The sequence below is a fragment of the Lutjanus erythropterus genome, chromosome 18, assembly GCF_056507025.1.
Source record: "Lutjanus erythropterus isolate fLutEry1 chromosome 18, fLutEry1.hap2, whole genome shotgun sequence".
NCBI classification, from domain to species: domain Eukaryota; kingdom Metazoa; phylum Chordata; class Actinopteri; order Lutjaniformes; family Lutjanidae; genus Lutjanus; species Lutjanus erythropterus.
Window position 1 is genome coordinate 25,998,981 of NC_139334.1, and position 21,695 is coordinate 26,020,675.

Genomic DNA, 21,695 nt, shown 5'->3' on the forward strand with positions numbered 1-21,695 from the left:
TAAGGAAAAGTATTTAAACTGTTTTTGGTGCAACTGGCAGCTAATAACATCATAATTAACTTCCAAAAAAGGCTGCAGGATGTGGACAAACTCGCAGTAATCATGAGAAACGAATTAGATATCAGTTGATAAAAGCTGGAGGTTATAATTATATCACAAATTCTGCTGTGAAAGCTACAGAACAGCTACTTACTTTAAGTTCGATAACTCTGACTGTATTTAAAACCCCCTGTTTTCTACTTAATCATTTTTAACAGACGTTTCAATTTCCCATCAATTTAGAAGTTGATAAATGGTTGAATTACTGTCCTGTCTCTGCTTTCAACACAAGAAAATAAATTGACTTATATACTTTCCGCATCTGGTCACCAGTATGTTTTATCCTCTGGAGGATGGAGCTGCACTCTGTTTCCATGGTTATGCCTCACTGCTGCTTCAATAGGGGGGTGGCGGCTGGTGCATTGTATTCAGTTCAGTAGCGTCCACTTCCTGGTGCAAAGAGAGGCATTTATAGTGGTGACACACTTGACACTTTACTGGCTAATGTTGATGTTTCAGGAACAGGCAGTCAAAATTAGACTCGACTGATTCGGATGTCACCTGGGAGTGAGATGTTTCTTCAGATTGAAGCAACGACACAGAGAAAAGTTCTCATGAGACAGTGGCTACTGTAAATGCTGCCCTGCACCAAAAAATTGTTCTAAAAATGGAATGACATAGAGTGTGATGTTTATACTAAAGGAAATGTTGATGCTCGTCTCCAGAGCAGCAAGATGGTATTTCAAGCCCTTTTCAGACATTGAATATGTAAAATTACAGGCCTCATCTATCAGTTAAAGTGACTTTTTAAAAACTTCTTCTCATTATATATAAACAGAACAAAAAAATATAAAACAGTGGAATACAAGCATATTAAAACACACACAAAAAAATATACATGACATGCACACCTACACATATATACACATGTAAAAAGGGTTAGGGTGGTAAAGAGAAAGAAAGATTTTTATTTATTTTATTTTATTTTTTTTTTAAAAAAGAGGAAAGTAGTCCATAATAGGGATGCACAATAATATCTGCCTGTGCAACATTGGAGCTGGTCAGTAGAGGCTTTAAAATGAAACACTAGCATCATCCCAAGATGAGCATCTCTGTCAGTTTAACATCATTAAACATCATCATTAAAACAATAAAATAGCTAAACATTAATAATAGTAGGCCATCCTGTAGAAGTGAGATTTAAGAATTCGCTTGAAAGCTGCAGTGGAGTCTGCTGATCTCACACCGAGAAGGCAGGCTGTTCATAACTGAAAATGCACGGTCACCCTTAGTTATAAGTCTGGTCTGAAGAACAGCCAAAAGGTTTTGATCAGCTGATGTCAAGGGCCTGGCCAGAGTGCACAGAGTTAAAAGCTACTTAATGAAATAAATGTTTGACATGAGTAGTAAATGATGACCAGGTTTTATTACATTTCTCGTCTGATCCACATCCTTAATTCATTAGTTGCATCACCTCCTGGATCTACAGAATGTAGGTAGGAGGAGTCCTTCCCTTCCAAATAATCAGTCTGACGGTGAGCAAGCAGTGATGCATAATGCAGTTGTATTTTATGGAGATGAGAAAGACCTTTTCTGTTCTTGACTACGCCAAAATTGCATATAGAGTTAAGAGAAACTGTTTCACCACCCGTTTCTGAAAGTAATTGAAAAACAGAAGTTCCAATATTGAATTGAGATGAGTATGACAGACATAAGTAATGTTTATTTTAATGTTCCTTACAGCTTTATTCAGACATGATAGGACGGTTATGAAAAGATCCACAAAGCTGACATGATATTTTGCATCCTGTAAGCGAGAGGGAGCAGAGGGAGATATAAAATTTGATAACAGGAGAGAAGAACACTGTTTTTTTGTTTTTATGTAGGCTAAAACTTAGCTCACATGCTGTATGTAAAATGTTTTTCCGGACATTCATTTATTTATCTGCAGCTGGCATATATGGACATTGAAGTCACTCGCTGCTGGTTTCACAACCTCACAGTAAAAGACAGAAACAGTCTGAACAGGACTGCTAAAATCTAATCTAAGATCATTGGAATGAAACAGAGATCTGAATTCATTTTGCAAACAACAGATTCTCTGGAAAGCAGCGAGTATTTTGGCGTCTTCTGGACATGTTCTTGCAAGTGAATTTTCTGTGTTGCCGTCGTCGTTTTACCTGCTTGTAAAACTATCCACTATTAAAAATCCTTCATTTCCTCTCCGATCTGGTTACTAAATGCTCTGTCCATTTCTGCTATTGATAGATTCTACATGATCTTTTTATTCTGGATAGTAAGTTTATTTATCAGTATTATTTATTGATGCTATTCCACGTTCAGCTCCCTCATATCATGAATTGTTTCTTCATATGTTACTGTGATTCTGTGTGTGTAACAAGCTGCTCCAACAAAGTGCCCCTAGTGAGATTAATAAAGTTTTATTATATTATATTGAAAATATAGAGAGGGAATACTGGTCTGATTATTACTTTGGTTGAATGTTGTTGTTTTTTTTAACTTCTTTTGCCCAGGTCGCACTGTGAGGAGAAGTATAGATTAAATATAGACTGATCTGATATCTTAAAACTGGTCTTCTTCACAGTTTATTAAATAGATTGTCATTTAAACATGATCAGAATGCTAATTCAGACCAAGATTATTATAGTTATTTAAAACTATTTGGGGAGAAAAACATTTTAGTTAACTCAAATAAAAGTAAAAACCAGACCAGAAAATAAAATGCAAACTAACTGAAATGAAAGTTTGGACTTTAGCAAACTGAAATAAAATATAAATATACAGGACGTATTTTGGGTTTTAGTCTTTGTCAATTTGTCAAAACAACAAGCATGAGGAGGCGTTGGTGCATAATCTCTTTTGAGACCCGGGTGCCTACGTGTCTGTGAGTCAAATGCCTTCACACAAAGGGTTTTGTTTGTATTGTAATACCTGTTCTGAACTTCTCAGATCTTAACAATAAAAACGAAAGCCACATAACAACAACATAAAAATAAAAAAACAAAGAAAAATGCAAAACTATAGTAACTCTGATTCAGACATGAGACCGAAGTGTTAAATCGCCACCAGATTGACATAAAGGGTTGCATGTCTGAAAGGGTTTTTATATACAAATCAACATTCATTGACTTTTTTCCAGTTTTATCTGAAGGTAGAAGATGGACACATATAAACTAATTTAAGAAGGTGTTTCTGGTCTTTCAGCAGGACAGTTCATTCAGGTTGTTCACAGCCAATTATTCCTCTAATGGTTGTGTATCAGTGTTTACTTTACTCTGTTTGCACCAGGATCTTTGTGAGACTTTATACCTTGTAAATGACTTATGTTAATATGAAAGTTCATCTCTCACTTTCTTTGTTTGTCTTTGTTTTTTTTTTCTTATCTCTTTAGAGATCCTGGAGACGCCCAAGTCCACTAAACTGGTGAGTCAGATAATGCTGCACCGTGACACAAAGTTCCCCTGCAGGAAATCAGAAGCAGATATGGCAGCACACACCTGGACACACACACTCACTCACACACAAATGGATGCATACAAACTCACATACCTGCACACACACACTCACACTCATACACACACACAGAGACAGACACACATACTCTGTGTTATCTAAAGTAAACCCTGTGAGTTCCTGTTGGCTGTTGGAGGAAGCAAAACCACACCTGCTCTGCTGTTTCAGCCTGATTCAACACTGAGAGTTCATCCATTCTGAGTGCCTTTGTCAAAAATATCTTCCTTTTTTGCAGGTTTTGTTTATAGTAACTGTGTGAGAGGATGCTCCGTAGCCCTTCAATGACATTTATTTTTCACATGTTTATGATTAAGTGCAATTGTTGCTCAGTATGATGTTATAATTCAGCATAAAAAGAGAGTTACAAAAAATCTCTCAGTGTATTAAATGTTCAGCAGTTTTTGTCTGTGACACACTGAAAATTTAGAAATAGCAATTTACACTACAGGAGATAATATAGGTATACCTAAATATTCTAAACTCCAATCCGGTTTTTCCTTTATAAATAGCCATTGTCTTCCTTTGTAATTGAAATACAGATTTCAAACTTATGGAATAACTGGATATTTTTTCTTTTAAATGATCTTAACTAGTAATAAAAGAGAGTTTACCAAACTGGACAAACTGAAAACCAGAAGCCAGAGAGATCCTCTTAAATCCTGAGGTGAAGGTGCTGTTTTCATATCTGACCAGCAGAGGTCGATGTTGACTTAAAAATACACTACAGGAGCTGCATAGTATTTAAAAGTGAAACAAATAGAAGAGCTCCCCTGAGATCAATTAAACCTTTTAAATTTAAATAATGTAGGAAACTTTTGTTATTGCTATAAACTACTATTGCTTTGTTATTGCTCTATGGATATGCCTGTATTTCCATAAATTCATTATTTTTTAGAAAAAAAAAAATCAAATAAATAACCAAGAATCATATTCAGCAGTTGTGTTTATAGATGAAAATGTAAAGTCAAATCATGGGATAAAAACAGTTCATTATACTGGACTATCACAGTTGAAAAAATCTTAACTCTTAAAAATTGAAATAATAGTCAAATTTTAAATGTTTTTTTTAATTTTAGATCTTACAATCCAGTGATTCGGCTGATGCCACCATTCATATTAGTTTGTTGTGTATTCAACAGTGAAATATGACGTTAGATTAACAGAATCACATGTAGTCACCGCTGTAATGTCTGGAAAATACATGACACAGAGAAGAGTAGTAGTTACGACACTCTAGTAGACTGATGACTAAAGTTCTGTTTATGTGTACAAATATAACCTTGCTAATTGTTTCTATGATGTTAATTCAATTCAAATAACGTAGGCACATAGGGTATGCAGTTAACAAGTTACGCAATTTATTTAATTAGATATTTAATAAATGAAAGAACGCATATAACATACAGAGCAGCAGAGTTACACACTGTATTGTATTTTTCAGAGTTACTATGAGAGGAAATCTCAGAAGAATCTTTATGCTGAGTAACGGCTGCCATGACTTTTCTCAGTAGATAAAAACATCTCTTCTTCTGACACCTGAAAAATCCTGGTGATGTTAAGTTTGGTTCAACCCTGAACTGCACCAACAAATGGTCCTAAAAGTGCATTTTATGATGATTGTTATTATAATCTCATCACATATGCAGCAAAGTTATTTTTGAAGGACCAAAGGTAAACTCAGAGAATCTTGGGATTTAATGTGCTGATTTAATGTTCACCTACAACAGACAACAGATACTTTTCAGCTCCAGACAGCATAATTAGCTTTTTTTTTATGTCTCTGCGTTTCAGCAGCCAGAATCGAATTCTCCTTAACTGTAGAGGTTAATAGATCTTAATATACTGTCATCCCACATGGTTGATCATTTGCACATGACAGTTTTCATCTTTATTTTCTGTACTTTTTCTGGCTTAAATCTAAAAAAAGAGAGAATTCTGTCCTTCTGAAGTTTATCACACCAGTGAGTTTTAAATGTCAGCATATTCATAATGTTAAAAGTGATAATCACTAGATGTTTCAAAGAACCATCAGTTAATGTACTGTAATATTATCTTCTTTCATTTTCCATTCAGCGGCATGGAAGTCTTATCGAGTCACGTTTACCAAGAGAAAAACAGAGAAAGGGCTCACCAAAAAGAACAAACTTGTGTTTGAAAACAGATATGAGAACAAGATTGTATTTGCCAAATCAGTATCTATCAGGAATTTTAAATAACATTAAATAGTTATATGAACATTTTCATTATTTTCTCATCAAACTTTTGTTTAAAAATCACTGTGAAAAACAAATTGGAAAAAATAATTTTGTTTTTCTGTGTTGAAGAGGCAAAAAATGGGAAACCACATTTGTGCAACAGCTGCATAAGAATATGTGTCATATATTCTTGTCACTGTGAAGACAGAGACTATTTTAACAACACATCGGTCATGTTTGACACATTTTTAATTGGATTTTTTTTGCACAGTATGTGTGAAAATGAAGTTGTGTGTGTGAAAGTGAGCTGAAGATCTGTTTGTGAAAATATGTGAACTGTATTTGATTGAGGTCTTTGATCCACCAACGAAGAAGAGCACCAACTCGCTACAGCCCCCGTCACCTCCAGCATGCCTGTGACAAACTCTTGACCTTTAACCTTCACCCTCCCTCCCTCCGTCCCTCCTCTCCTTCCTCACTTCCTTCCCTTCTTTCCTCCGTCCACGCAGCGAGGAGTGAAGCCCAAAAAGGTGCTGCATGTTTCTCTAACCTCGGTACAGTGGTAATGTTATGATGATGATCGTAGTAACCGTGGTAACCGTGGCTCTGAATGGCCTCGCTGCTGCATGGCAACAGGGCCTCACCCATCCCTCATTTTACCCATGATTCCTCTCAGCTCACCACACCGTCATCCTTGGTCTTGTCCCCGAGCTGCTCTGTGTTTACGTGAGCGTGAATGGGAGCTGGTGAAAAGAGCGAGAGGCGACACCTGTGTCCATTCCAGCGCCACGCCCACTTCCTGTCACCTGACCTCACCATGCTCTGTGCTCTGGTCTGTCTGCATCGGTTCAGCTCTGTGGCACATGGTGTGTGTTTCTGTGTTTGTCTGCTTTTTGTGCATCTTAAAGCATGTTGAAGTCATTGTGGCAGCCGATTCTCCGTGTCTGTAGTGACGCACGTTTAATGATCAATGTCAGGAAAATTCTGTATTAATTTTTTTTAATCAAAATCCCAAGAACCTGTAGGAAAACTGCTGCTGTAGTTAGTTCTTGGTGTTTCAGAGGGAGCACACACAAACTCCATCCACTAGTCAGGTTTACAGTAATGTCCCTTCCATGATATTCAGTACTAAGCTCTAGATCAGTAGTTTTCAAACTGGGGTCTGGGGCCCAAAGTGGGTCCTTGAGTGAGTTGAAGTGGGTCCCCAGCAAAAGGATGAATATATATCTATTTTTTTTTTTTTTTTTTTTTTACTTTAATCATAGTTTATGGAAGATGGACCAACATGGGAAGAAATAGGATTGTCTGTTTTTGTAGTTGATTGTAATTTATAATGATCATAATTTGATCATTTATTTATACTTATTGTCTTCAAACCTAAAACTAAAGAAATACTCAGATGGGATTCCTTAATCCTCTTAAATTAGGGGTCTGTGGTCTTATGTGCGTATATTTGGGGGTCCTTGTCATGCAAAGGTTCGGGCACCCCAGCTCTAACATGTCTGTGAAGGCACAGTGGATTTCTGAGGGGACGTTGTAGGACAAGATTGTAGCCTAATACAAGTGAAAATGAGTAACATGGCATACTGGTGTAACAGCTTACATGTGACAGCAATTGGATCTCCGTGGCTAACTGGGCCCTGCCCAGCCTGCTATTTATGATCTTTACTATCTGCATATTTAATTCGACATAGACTTTTTACATTGGATGCCCTTACTGACGCAACATTCCTCTTTTGTCCTGGCTTGGGATCCGTAATAAGAAATGTACTGGCTTGTGCATCTGCAGTGACTGGAGAGCAACACAGGGTTCAGTGGCCCTGTGATCAGTAGGCAACTTGCTCTACCTCCTGTGCCACAGCCACCAAAAATTTAAGTGCGTAGTTGATGGACAGAAATTCAGTTGTCCTTAATTCAGATAATCAATTGATTGTTTAAGACCTTGTTGTGGCCTAGATTCTTAAACTGTGGTAATAGTACAATTAGTGGTACTCAGTGTCCTAAAATTTATAAATTAAATATATAGTCAAAATACTACAAAATTTCAAATGAAAATAATTATGAGTTCACTGAAATATAATTCAGAATAAGTTTTGGTTTTTGCCTGTAATTGTTTTGGTTTTAATATCAGCTATGTAGTGACGTTTGTGCACGTAGCGTGCGCATACGTCATTCATAATTAGTTAGACTTTAAATTGTAATGACAGTAAGCCACAGCCTTACTGTGAAGGTAGTGTGGCTGACAACAGTCAACAATAAATAATCTTCTTATTAGAAATAAACTTGCCTCCTGCATGAACTGTCCAGCTGAAGATCTATGCTGCTGTATCTTATCGTCAGTTATAATGGTTGAACTTGTGGAGCCTAATGTTTTCTGAGGTGGTACATGGGGTAAAAATTTTGAGAAACACATTTAGACAAAATAAACATACAAAACATTCCCTGTTTCCTGTCTCAAAATGTAAGAATTTGATGATTTTCTTTTTTTTATATCATAATAAATGTAACAATCTGCTCAGACAAAACAAATCAAGCCATAATTTAAAGTAAATATATATTTAAACAAAAAATTAATCAGTTAATCATAAAACTCAATAGATTAATTGATGACAAAGTAATTGTTAGCTGCAGCCCAAGTTTTGGGCCTTTTTCCTGCCATATCCCTCTTACTCTTTCCTATCAACTGAATGAAATGAAATGAAAATTCAGAATTTATCTGTGCTCATTTTACTTGTTGAAATGACAATGACTGGGTACTTTTCAAAGACCATAAAGTAACACAACATGGTGCTGTACTGCAGCAGAGTTTGGGGGTGTTTATCTGTTGTGTGCTAGCAGATGGAGTTTATTCAATTAGAAGAATAAGAGATTTTTGAGAGCATATGGTTGCAGAATATGAGACAAGTTTTTCAGCCTTTTTAAATTATTTTTCTTCTTTGTTCGGGTCCGCCTGGCTCACATTAAGTCCAGTCTCAGTATATTGTTAAGCTAAACATGCATAGAACACGGCTATAGGTAAAAAATAACAACAGAACATGATCTAATATATTGTGACTTTAACATTTTATGCTGTGCCACCTGGGGATTCATCACGAGGTCCGTGCTGACAGTCCAGTGCTCTTTAACAATCAGCCTCCGCTGAGTCATACATGCAGGCGTTCCTGTGCTGTGCTGTCTTGAAAATGTCAGACTGTGACGGAGGTGAAATCAGTCGCCCTCCCGCCTGCAGGGAACAGACCTGCAGAGTATGGATTTCCTGTCAGCTCGGCTCTACTTTATCGTCTCCTGTTCTGCTTCTCATCCTCCTCAGCAGGATGACTTTTAGTCTCAACCAGGAGGCTTAAATATTCTGCATTTCGCCCCTGAGATTTAACTGAGGGGTGCGGGTATTAAATGTCATCTAAGAGTTTCAGAACATGCAGCGGAAATATGATGCAAGACAGAAATATCCCTGTGGTGATTCACTGAAGTCAGGAATAACACAAAATATTAAGAAATATTCTCTAAATCTAATAGATTTCCCCAAAGTTAAAACTGAATCTATACCTTCAAGTCCTCCAGCTGAGGGTCATAAGATCAAAACAAACAGCAATTGAGTGTCCAGACATAAATTTTAGCCTCTAAACAAGGACATACTGTCTTTTTTAATGAAGCTTCTGTGTTTTATGACAAATAAATAAATAAGAATGAATAGAATAAAATCAAAGAGCCAAAAGAACAAAGACATTGTGAAATGATTCAAGAAATTTAAAAGCCCAGCTCTTTATTATGAAGTGCATTTTAAATTTTAACAGTAATAAGTGTTCCAACAGCTGTTAACTGCTGGGACTTAATGAGGTTTGCAGGTGATTATGGGGCCAAAAGTCTGTTTTTCATGCTGTGATAATAATCTAAAATCATAGCTACAGCCATCAGCTGGTTAGCTTAGCTTAGCATAAAGACAGCTAGCCTGGCTCTGTACAAATGACACAAAATCCACTTTACTCATTAACACTTTATGTTATGCCAAGAAATAGGCCACAGTAAAACAGTGATTTATTGTTTTTGTACTTGATTTTTTCAGATATTATTAGCTGTACAGATTTGAGAGCCATATCAATCATCCTGTCTAACTCTCAGCAAGTACAAAAATTTCAAAACATTCCTGTGACTGTAAAGAAAAACCTAGATTAAATAGAAACAGGAGTTGTCAGTACTTTTCTTCAGCTCTGAGTAGTGCCTCTAGCCTTTCTCTTAGAATACATATGAAACCTTGACATGTGAGATCACTGTACCTTTATGATGCCTGACAGAGAAAACTCAGGGCGAAAAATCTCTCCTTACAGACTTTAATTGAGGGTGACTCAGATGAGCATACAGTATACATTTTTTTTTTATTGAGTCAGGTCTTGTCTCGTCTAGATTATGCTGAACGGACAGTAAGAGGACGCTGTTTAGAGACATTTTTGTGAGTAAATCACTGACCTAAACTTAAAAAATGGGACAGGCAGACAGAGACGATGATGGGATCTCTAAAAAGTTACATCATCCTGTGAAACCCTCCAGGAATAGAGGAAAGAGGAAGTGTATATATTGCATTTTGGGCCCCAGAGTATTAATTTAGCGATAGGTATGATGATGTATGCTGTCCTCCTCGTCCGCAGTGGAAGTGATGTAACTTTCAAATAATATACTGTGATTTTTATGCTTGCACTGCTGTCCTGTGAGATAAACTTCAGTCTGAGTATCACATCTCTCTCAAGTTTCCTCAAGTACCGTCACCAGTACTTCAGGAAAGTTGAAGAGTTGCCGTTTTTGCCCAGGGCGCTACAAGCCGAGTGTGTTGGGTTCTGCTGCGTTGATGCTTCCTGAGCAGTAATTTTATCCTCTCTCTGTCCTGCTGGAGGCTGCAGAGCAGTGACCTCAGAGGCAGCGATCCTCTCGGCGTGTGCTGGGAAAGCAGGAACTTGATCCATCTCCACCCATCCCATCATCCTCTCTGTCTGTCTGTCTTTCTGTCTGTCTCACTCCCATCACTTCAGTGGTGGATGTCCTCTCAGAGCAGCACTTAGGCTGCATGATGGAGAGAAAGTGTGTGTGTGTGTGTGTGTGTGGGGGGGGGGGGTTAGAACAGAGAAAGATGTTTAATATTTCAACAGGACAGATTTCCCTCCGCTGCTCTGTAATGGATACGAATAAACAGTTTTTCTTTCTGCTTCAGAAGACCAGACTCTTAAGTTCTGCTTTTATCTTTCTCCTAATAATCTAGTTTCTTCTATAATATATTCCCTAATGGAGAAATCTGTAATATATTTACTATAATTTATGATAAAATGACTGCGATATGCCTTCAGAGATCATTGCTAACTTGAAATACTCTCTTCTCTGACAACAAAGTTACAGCAGCGTTGTCCTCCTTTGAAATTTATATTCTGGGCTGGAATAGCTGTTGTTTTCCCTCATTGATTCATGCAGTTGATTTAAAATAGATGAGTAAACTCTCAGCCTCATTTTAAAAAGGTGGAGATGGACTAAATCATGTCCAACAACGTCTTGCCCAAATGAGTTTACAAGGCTCACAAACATCAAATAAACTGATCTCATATTGTATGTCTGTATCTTCAGTCTAATTTCCCAAACCTTGGAAATAAATGTAGCCTATATTTTGCCACTCAGTCCAAAATTTTGTCACGTGGAGCACAGTCCGAGACGGCCACGGGGTCCGTCCATGAGCTCGCTGAAGCCTGCACTCCTATGTCGTGCAAAGCCACGCTCACTCGTGTGAAATACATATTCTCTGGGTGTCCAAGTTATAAACAGCTGATCAGTTTAGAGTGTAGGACTTGTCGTCACTCTCCTGCAGTCTGCCTGAGATTCCTGAGTTGGCGGTGGGAAACAACTCGCTTCAACCATAGATTGTATATTAAATTTGGATTCAACCTATTTAATATACAGTCTGTGGCTCCAGTTCACTATTTCGACTTACTCATTTCTGGATGCACAATCGCTACATGTTTCTCCTGTAATACTCACTATCATATTTTATTACAGAGAAACTCCACACAGCCTCATTCTCAGTCATTTAGTTTCATCACACCAGTCTCAAATTACCTCCACCCATTCTTGTGCCAACAATGTGCGAGTATTTCAGGTTTAAAGCTCACAGCTAATCAGAGTATCCCCACTGAATTAATCCTCCTTCATCCCTCGCTCTTCCTGCTGAGCTGCTGGTGCAGAGAAGGAGATTAGTGGAGCCGAAGAAGATGTTACGATAGCTACTCGAATGACTCTTGGCTGTTAAGGAAGGAATTGACCCATTAAATCACTAAAAACTCCTCTTACTACAATCAATTGTATTCTCAAAACTCAAGGCTAATGTTTTGTTTGAGTCTTAATTCTGGTTGTATTGATAGTGGATGTTTTCACGCAAGGATTCATCCTCCTTATGTTCTCCTTTATTAGAACAAGCAACCAGCATAGAGCAAATGCGACTATTAGGAACAGGCAGTGTGAGGGTATTTACCATGAGACAACAGACATTTGTCACCCAACAGAGATTTTTCTCTACCTTTTATATTCAAGGTAGCAGAACTTTGAATTACCACCCACATTGCAGTTTTTGTCAGTGATTTCAGTGGTATAATACAGCAGATAATAATAATAAAATAAAATGAAATGGCACTCCAATGCCATTTTCAGGCTAATAGAGTGACGGTAGTCCCTTGAGTACCTCTGGTTGTATTAGGCCATTGTGGGTAATGGTGCAAAGCCACAATCGTGGCAATTTGGGTTTAAAGAAGCACTCCACTGATTTAACGATGAGTCCTACTCAACCTGTGCTCAGCGCTGTATTAAGCCCTCCATCTTTTTTTGTTTTGAAGTTGAAAGATGTGGGCATTAACCAGGCAGCAAGTAGAATCACAAGTCAGTTTCTAAACGCTTCATTCAATAGGCACTGAAGGTCTCCCAGCTTTAGCTGCTAAAACTGACAGCCAAACCAAAGTCTTAACTCCTTCATATTGTGGTGTGTGACATGATAAAGTCATGTGTTTACTACTGAGGAAATTGGGAGTGGAGCATCGTTTCCAGTAAGGCGTGTCCTTGAAAAATTTTGAGGTGGTTTGTTTTCTTCTCGCTGGGTTCAAGCAACTATTTTGCATTTAGATATCCCCAGGCGATCATTAGGCGACTAGATCTCAGATTGTCCCGTATCACGAGACTAGTTTTTGGCAGGGAGGGGCATGAGACTAAAGTCAGGATGTCTCAACCTCTGCTGCTTCAATTTTGACCATTTAGAAAATATCTTTCTTCCTCTTGAAGTCCCCCAACTTTATGGAAATGCAATAACCCTGATAAGATAATTAACCTTGTATCATGTAATATCATGGTACCATGATACAGCAGCAAGCACGAAGTGATAAAATATAATACTCAGAACGATGATACATGTCAGTAAACACTGAGAAACCTTGTTCTTTTCAGTGTGACAAAATAAAAAAATACAAAAACTAGTAAATAATAACACTTTGAGTTGGTTTGTTGACACACATGTATAACACTTGCACAGGGCACTGCCATGATTGGTGGAAGACATGGGAAGCTGGAATGATTGGTCAAATTTATGGAAAAGTTGCTATGATTGGACAAAATTGCAAGGTCGTGCAGAATTCATGGGGATTTGTTTCATTTGGAGGGATTGCCTGCCGGTGACATACTGACTACTGATAGGTTTCTCATACAACTCCACTTCAATAAACAGAAATATCCCTTTAAATATCTTAATTTGTAATACAGATGAGGTAGTTTCTCCTCCTCCTGAACTTCATTGTTTTTGTCTCATTTTAATGAGCCCATAGGAGGGCTGCGCGAGTGTTGCTAGGAGACAAGAGAGGCTTGCATCAGTGTCGCTGCTCATTTTCCCCTCTCACCTCCGTTTACTACCCCGCCCTCCTCTGTCTCACATCCTCTCCTCTGTCTCTCCCCAGTCACACAGACACACACAGTCTCACCCATCCCTCCCTGTCTGTCTGTGGTGGTGATGAGTGGGTGAGCAGCAGCGAGCACGGGGAGGGAGAAAGAGGGAGGGAGGAGGAGGAGGAGGAGGAGGGTGCACAGTGATGTAATGCAGGAGCAGGACATTGGCTGGGCTGACAAATCACAATAAGCAGAGCGGAGAAAGGGGGGTAAATGAGACAGAGGGGAAGGGAGGAGGGAGGAGAGGAAGGTTAGGGGGAGGCGAGGCGTCTCCTGTGAGCAGTAGCAGGTCGGAGGCTCGCGGCGGCAAGATGTCAGAGTCGTAATCGGAAGCAGAAAGGAGAAAGGGAGGCACCGACTGAGGGCTCCGGCAAATGGATTATGAAAGAAGGAGGACATAAAAGAGGACGATAGCAGGAGGAAGGGACGGACGGAGCCAGGGAGGGGGAGCCTGGGAAAAAAAAAATCGCTGCGGCCATTTGCACCACTGCAGCTTCCCGGCCTGAGTGGCTGCCTGTCTGTTCAGCTTCAGCTGTCTGTCTGTGTGTCCTGAACCCGGTGTCTGTGGATTGAGCATCTCTACCTGTTTTATCACCTTCCTCTGTGTGTGTGTGTGTGTGTTTCTCGGTGACCGTGTGTGTGTCTTCTTCTCTTGCAAATATGATGAGACAGACTCCTGCACCCCGGAAGGTACAGAACTCCATATGATCGTCCTTCTTATCTTTTAGGATGTTATTGTTGTCACCATCCATTTGTTTTGTTGGCAGAGCTGCTGTAAAGGTCATGCTTAGAAGTTTCAGTTATTCCTCATTTTGTTTTGATGGGAATTGCCCTTTTTTTTCCTCTTGATATTCCCAGCGTGGAAGTAGAAGTGTACCTGCAGCTTTGTCGTGCTCTTTTTTGGTCTTTTTCTCAATTTATTTTTGATTTTTGCTAACTCACAGTGCCTTTTTTGCAGACTTATTTTCACGCCTCTTCGTGTGTGTGTAGTAGTTTCAGTTGTATTTCTGTGTCTGTTCTTTATTTATTTGGGCTCAGCTTGCAGAAGTCACACCTTCCACAGCGTTTTTATGAGGTCAATGATTTTTGTCTCCCATCAGGGGAGAATCAAGTGATTTCACTCTTGGTTGCAGATGTAGCTAACAGGCTGATGTGATGTTAGTACAGCCTGTTCTAGAGTATCCACAGCATAACACCATGGCTTAAGAGGGCTGTCAGCTCTTATTTGGTACAGCTGTTAGCCCGGGCTAATTTCTGCTGAATGGTCCAGCTCTAATCCAATAAAGAACGATAACTAGCCAAAGCGATGGCCGTGCCCCAGCCGAGAAAGACGGAGTCAGTATGCAGAGGACAGGAGGAGGTACTGTACAGTGAAAGGCAGAAGAGTAAGAGAAAGTCTAGGACTAGAAGTATCTGCACAGACCTGGGTTAAACTGTGCTTTAATAACTAAGAGAACAGTCTTGTATCATCGTATAGTGAATCTCAACACAATATCAAAGTATAACAACATTTACTCAGTCTCGCTTAACATTTTTAAATCACCTTTTAAGGTACTTGGATATAAAGATATGTAAAGTTTCACATCAAAATCAGCTGAAAAGTTGAAATGTGATTTTTGAGATTCTTCAAATAACTTGTAAAAGCATTCCTTTATCGTGTTGCTGAATTATTTTGATGCTTTAAATTAGTTTAGGTTCACAAAAGTAGCAGAATATATGAATAACATAACAGATAATTGTATAAGAAATGTTTAAAATTAAATTTTGTAGTATTGTTCTTTTGAGTAAAAGTGTTGTCTGTCACTTGACTTTCACCAGATGTTATAGGGACTGAGATAAAATGTGACAGGTCCAGCTTCAAAAATTTCTCACAATTTCCTAATAAGTTTTCTGGATAGAACGGTGTAATTTGACACTAATCATAAGTAAAACAGACAGAAGTCAGTGGGATCACTTCCAATGAATAATTGCAATTAACTGCTAAGACTACATAATCTACAGTGTCTTACTAAAGAGGCAAACGTGCAATTTGCAGAGGTAGGACCAAGTCATTGGTGAATCTTTGCATCTAGTCCCAAGTCAAGACCAACAAGTCCCGCATCCTAAACTTTGAGTTTCGAGTCCTAAAGAAGTCATAATGTAACAGTTTCCAGCCTCATTGACGTACAATATTATGTAGCTATTAAGCTAATGTTAGCTAGTTAGTAGTGTCACTCAACCTTTATTAAGAGTTCAGTTAAAACAGTCTAACCCAGGTCTGCCGGACAGATGCTGTAGAAATTAGATGAGAACAAAGTGTGGAAATCTCTCCGCACACTTCACTGGAAATCCATTCATTCGGCCGACTGTGCAGCATGTCTGCAACATGCGATGCAGCAGGATAACAAGCTATTATCCCGGCGCTGTCCATCACAGTACAACAGAGTTTTGCTCAGATGAACCTCATCCGCCGCATCCCTCGAGACACAATGCAGTCATTTAGGTCACAGCGGCCGTACCAGTTACAATGTCCATGTTGTTACGGAGGTTTTTGGTCACGTGGGTGGAACAGATGAAGCCCTGGAGACCAGCTAGGACAGGAGATATCAGAAGGGGAGGGATGTTATACGATAAAGGACTCATCGTGGTAATTTTCAGATGTTAATTGTCAGTAAATTGTCCAGTGTTCCAGTCACACAAGTTTCATCCACCCATTTGTCTGTGATTTCCAGTTTAATATAAACTTTGCCTTGAATCACTAACCCTGTTTCCTTCCCTTCCTTCCTCTCCTCCTCTTCTGCCCTTTGACCTTTTCCTCTTCCTCTCCTCCTCTTCTTCTCCTCCCTCTGCTCCTCAGACCACGGCCAGAAGGCCCAAGGTGAGCCCAGTCCTCAAGAGTCTTCAGGGCTTCCCATTTCTGCCAGTTTGAATTATTTATGTGCGATTGTTGTTTGACTTCATGCAGCAGTTTTTGTGCGTGTGTGAGTGTTTGTGCGAGTGTTGCCAAGACAGTAGTGACAGACATGACATCCATTTTTATCTTCAATTTTGGTTAATAGCACCAACATTTTTTCTACTTAGTGTAACATAGACTCATACTTTCACACGCTGTTTTTCTTTTTTCAATCATTTTGACCTCTGACACTGATATTTGCAGCACAGATATTCCACAAGTATTCCAGCATTCATGTCTCCAACATTTGGATTTCTTTTCACAGTTTTCTTTCTTTCTGCTGTAGCAGGTTTAGTTATGCTTGCTTTTGCTCTGTTTTGTTCTTTTTGTTGTTGTTGTTTTGATTTTTAATTAATTCCACAGCTGTTTCAGCACATTAATCGCTTTGTTTGCTTTCTAATTTTGTTTTTATGTTATTAAATTTCGAGCTTAAATCAGGTCTGTGGTCATCATGGGGGTCCAAAAAAGTCACGTTGAGAATAATTTGAGAATAAATTGAGAATTTTGTGATGTAGGTGATGATAGGTCAGTTCAATGATTTATATAGGGGACAGTCAAAAGTATGACAGTGAAAAAGTGTGAATCTTTAAATATGTAAATTAATGAAAAAGATTGAACAGACAGGCAACAACTCAGGTAAAGAGAAAATCCACCACTTTTAATGTGGATGTCCAATCAGTGTTGTTGGTAAATGTAGTCAATTGAAGCTTAGTTCTCCTGCTGCAAAATCAGATAGCCAGGAGGCGTGCTAGATGAGTATTTCTGTCACTGTGTTTTGGCCAACAAACAAATAGCTATAGGCTAGGGTGGAAATACATGGCAACATGGGTGTGGACATCAGAAGTTTGCATGCAGTGTAGGGGTGCAACAATTCGTCGACAAAAATTGATGACAAAATTAGGTGCCCACAAATGTGCTGACAGTTTGTTGGTTACGTTTTCCGGAGCTGATAGGAACAAGTTTTTCTCATCACTCTGGTAAACTTTCAGAGGTTTGGGCTTCCCTTCTACAGGAGACATGACTCTCTTTGTGTCTGTCACAAACTCAAAAATCAAAAACACAGATTGTAATTTTGGGTGACTAGTTATTTCAATAATTGATGACTAATCAACTATCAAAATAGTAATTAGTTGCAGCCCTTACACAATGCATCCTGGTACATTTAAGCACTGCTGGCTTGGCTCCATGAGCAGGAAAACTCAGTTTTTCTTGGCCAGTATGGCAGCACTTAGGAATTTATTGCTTCAACTGACTGCATTTACCATCAACACTGCCTAGACATCCACATAAAAAGTGGTGAATTCTCCCTTTAAAATAAAAAAGACGCTGGTTAACTTGGAAGCTAGTGAGTAATCAAGGAAAGTACAAGTTAGCATGTAACTGTTATCTTCTGCTAATGCTAGTTTGTATTAAGGTTGGGCAGTGCAAAACAGGTGTTTTTAGAATGAGAGCGTTTAAAAATACGTTAGTACTTAATAATTAGTAGTTTTTAGTAGTTAGTAGTTTTTCTGGTTATACGTTGTGCATGTGAACATAATATTTGGATCCAGGTTTCTAATGATTTGCTGCCATATTTACAAGTGCATCATCAACTTGATTGCCAATCAAATAAAACATATGAGAGGGAATATTGTTGATATTCAGCATGCAGAAGTAAAAAGGAAAGTGTGACTAGCAGAGCATAAATTGTATTTTCTACTATTCCAGATGAATGAACAGTGTTCATCCTCAAAAACTGAAGAATTGTAGCTTGTACAGGAATGAGATGTTGAAGAATCAAAACACACCTGCACAAACAGACAGGTTCCTTAATGTTCACTATAAGCTTCATATCTTAGATGAAGTCAAAATCTTGAAGACTAAAAACCAGGATACTACGTGCATGAAAACATACTCAGCGAGGGACCTCCATTATGGCTGCTATTACGTCATCAGACGACCATTTATAAGCAGTGGAATCATTTCATTGTCTTCTTATTCAGGTTTCTCACGGGTCTAGTTTTTTTCATAACACTTTTGTTTTCATTATTTTCTCCCCTTGGTTTCTTCAGCAGCCCAGCCGACCTGCAGGCACCGGTGGGAAGGGGGCTGCGTCCGGCTCGGCCTCGGCCTCTGCTGGAGAGATGAGCAGCAGCGAGCCCAGCACGCCCGCCCAGACCCCTCTGGCCGCTCCAGTCATCCCCACCCTCCACTCCCCTGGAAACCCTCCGGCACCGGTCCCCAGCAAGGTCAGTATCGCCTTCAGACATCACGCTGTAGTTCACACTGTGGCTGACGGTGTCACAACACTGATCAGTGTGAACAGAGAAAAGCTGCTTGGCAATAAATTAAGAACATGTTGCGTCCATCTTACGCTGTTAAAATACTGGAAGTCTGCACTCTTTATGCAGTTCTTGTTTACAACTAAGATATTTTATTGGTTTTACATATAGGAAATAGAAGACTAATGCCAGCTATGAGGATACATTTTTCCTTTATAAATACCAGTAACTGCATGTGTGTAATCAGCAATGAGATGGATAGATGGCAGGATGACAGACGTCTTTGATCTTGTTGGCATGTGTTACAAACCCACAGTGCACACCGTGTTAACAAGATCAAAGATGTGTTAGGACTCAGTGCAGAGCCATAGTAGCAGGAGTGTGGGAGTTGAATCAGATGTGACATTTCCTTTGCTATAGCTCCTATAAATATGCAGGTTTTTTGACACATCTGTCAGTTTGTATCGGTGTCATCCAAGAGTCATGAAAAAAAAATCTGACATGAGCCAGAGGCCTTAACTGGTGTCTTAGAATACATAAGGCGACATAAAAGACATGAATTCCAGTTTAATAAAAAGAAAAAATTTTGTCAGAGTTCATAAAGTAGCACCAATCCTTTAATTATATTCTCCATCCATCGTCTGATTTTTTTAAATAGCTCATCCTCTTCATGGTCACAGGTGGCTGCAGGTGTGACGCAGGGTAGATCCTGCACAGGTTGCACATCTATTACACGGTTGGTTTGTTATTTAAATAATTATGTCTAGTGGTGAATACATGTTCAGCTGACCACACCCAAGTTTCGACAACATTTATACCTTTCAATCATTAACCAAGGTTAGTTTGTTACCCCGTTGTTTGTGCTTTTTCTACATACAAGTTCAAGTGTGAAGCTTCTTCTTAACTGAATAATTAGTAAAATTGCAAAAAGCAGTGTGTTCCTGCATGTTTTAAGAGTCCCTTAAATCCTTGAGCTTTAAGAGGTTTTGGAGTCTTCCATGAATTTATTTTTAGGAAGGCATCTATTGAAGGTGTTAACAGGACTAAAATCATCTGGAGAGTCACAGTGGGTTGTCATCGGCATCGGTGTGAAAATTTATTTGTAGCATTGCTGATTAAGAAAAAAAAAGCTTGAGAAAGATCTTGCCTGTAGAGAGAATCTTCCAAAAGAGAATTAAAATATTTATTTGACTAGATTAGACTAGTGTTGCATAGTCAGACCTAACCACAGCACTCAGTGCTGGAGAAAGGTCTGGCTCCTCGCATTAACATTATGATATAGGGGGAAAAAACACCCTGCCTTGCCTTTGCATTTTTTTAAACCAATCACAAACGTCTTAGGCAGTGCTAAACCCAGATTGCAGTGAAAGTGCTGCTGCTGTCTCAAGGGGGAACTTGTTTTGGTGGAACATTTGCACATCGGGAGGCGAGCTCTGTCATTAAAATGACTACATCACTGCAAAAGAAAAGATAACAGCTGTTAGCTTGTTTACATTCATACCGTTAGAGTCCCAGGTGCTAATTTGCCATTTTCGGTGTGTAGGTTGCAGCTAGGAGGTTGTTCTTGCTTCCTGGGGACTTTGAAAACGTAGATAGCGGACGCTGTGATGCCGCTTGAAGCAAGTGACCAATTTACATGAATAAATAAGTCTCCTACTTTTGTTATGAAGTGATAATTTGTGAGAATTCTGTTCATTTTGACCAGTAGTTTGTGCAGCAGATTTTTTTTAATGACTTGCAATTTTTATTTTCCATTGTACACACCAGTCATACAATGGCTGACATGTTGACTGATATATTATTTTTCAAACTCAACATTCCCACCCCCCAAATGGACACAAAAACAAAAGGGGTCCCCCTGCATGTAGAGTTCAGCAGAAAGAGGAAGTGTTTCTGCTGATGTGTGCTGCTTCTCAGAAATGAGATGAAGCACTGTTAGCTGAAGTGATTAACTCTGGAGCACATGGTCAATTAAGCATGATTAAGACCCAGTAGATGTTCAAATGTCGTTGATTTGAACCAATGAAGTGGCTTAATTGTCTGTGAACTCTTTGTTAAAGATGACCTGGTGACAGCTCGAATCTGGTGTGTGTTATTTGAGCTGCTAATAGAGAGAAGCAACATGTTCATTTGTAGTTAAAAGTCAAGGTTTATCATTTAACATTTTGTAAAAGTCAGCTGACATTTAGTGTTTAATTTTAAGGTGGACGTAATCAGTCTGAATCACATTTTATCCCCTCAGGAGGACGTCACTATGGAAACACAGGTGCAGTGATGTGGAGTGATGTGGTGTTTTTGCACTTGATATTGGAGTGTTGTTTTTCTCTCACTAACATTTTAACAAGATGTCAAAAGTGTGACTTCTAGTCTTTAATTGGTGTGTGAGGTGGCTCTGTCTTTATTCACAAGCAGGATTTCTGCACAAAGAGATGCACATTTGTCACAGGATTAAATTAAGATCTCCTGCTGTGAAGTGGCGTGTGATTATGAGTGTGTGCACCGCGGATAGTGCACCCTATAAGCACATATTGTCGTGTGTGACTTTCTCCTCTCCACAGGTGCATGGCAAGTAATATTAAAGCTGCCTAACACAGAAAATGAAAGTGCTGTCACCTTAGAGTGAAAGTTTTACATATGATCCATTGATTTCATTATTCTCTGAAAAAAATGAAGAATCATGAAAGTGAAATGATTAAAGAAACATTAAAGAATGAAAAAGTAAAGTAATAACGCAGAAGTGAAGCCTCCTTGTGTTTTTAAATATGTGAATGTGTTAAAACT

At 38.9% G+C, this 21,695-nt stretch overlaps 1 protein-coding gene across 7 annotated transcripts in view; it reads left to right on the plus strand.

Annotated features, from left to right (window-relative positions):
* The window catches only part of dctn1b (dynactin 1b), a 57,125-nt gene that overhangs the window by 17,429 nt on the left and 18,001 nt on the right, over positions 1 to 21,695 (plus strand). For 2 of the 7 annotated variants that reach the window (XM_084741897.1, XM_084741891.1), the window contains exons 4-8: positions 3,452 to 3,483; positions 6,278 to 6,298; positions 16,558 to 16,578; positions 18,705 to 18,881; positions 21,157 to 21,180. In XM_084741897.1, the coding sequence (XP_084598023.1) occupies positions 3,452 to 3,483; positions 6,278 to 6,298; positions 16,558 to 16,578; positions 18,705 to 18,881; positions 21,157 to 21,180 (275 nt within the window). Of the gene's footprint in view, positions 1 to 3,451; positions 3,484 to 6,277; positions 6,299 to 13,994; positions 14,412 to 16,557; positions 16,579 to 18,704; positions 18,882 to 21,156; positions 21,181 to 21,695 lie in introns of those variants that run through there. The other 5 variants (XM_084741892.1, XM_084741893.1, XM_084741898.1 and 2 more) reach the window with 5 other exon arrangements.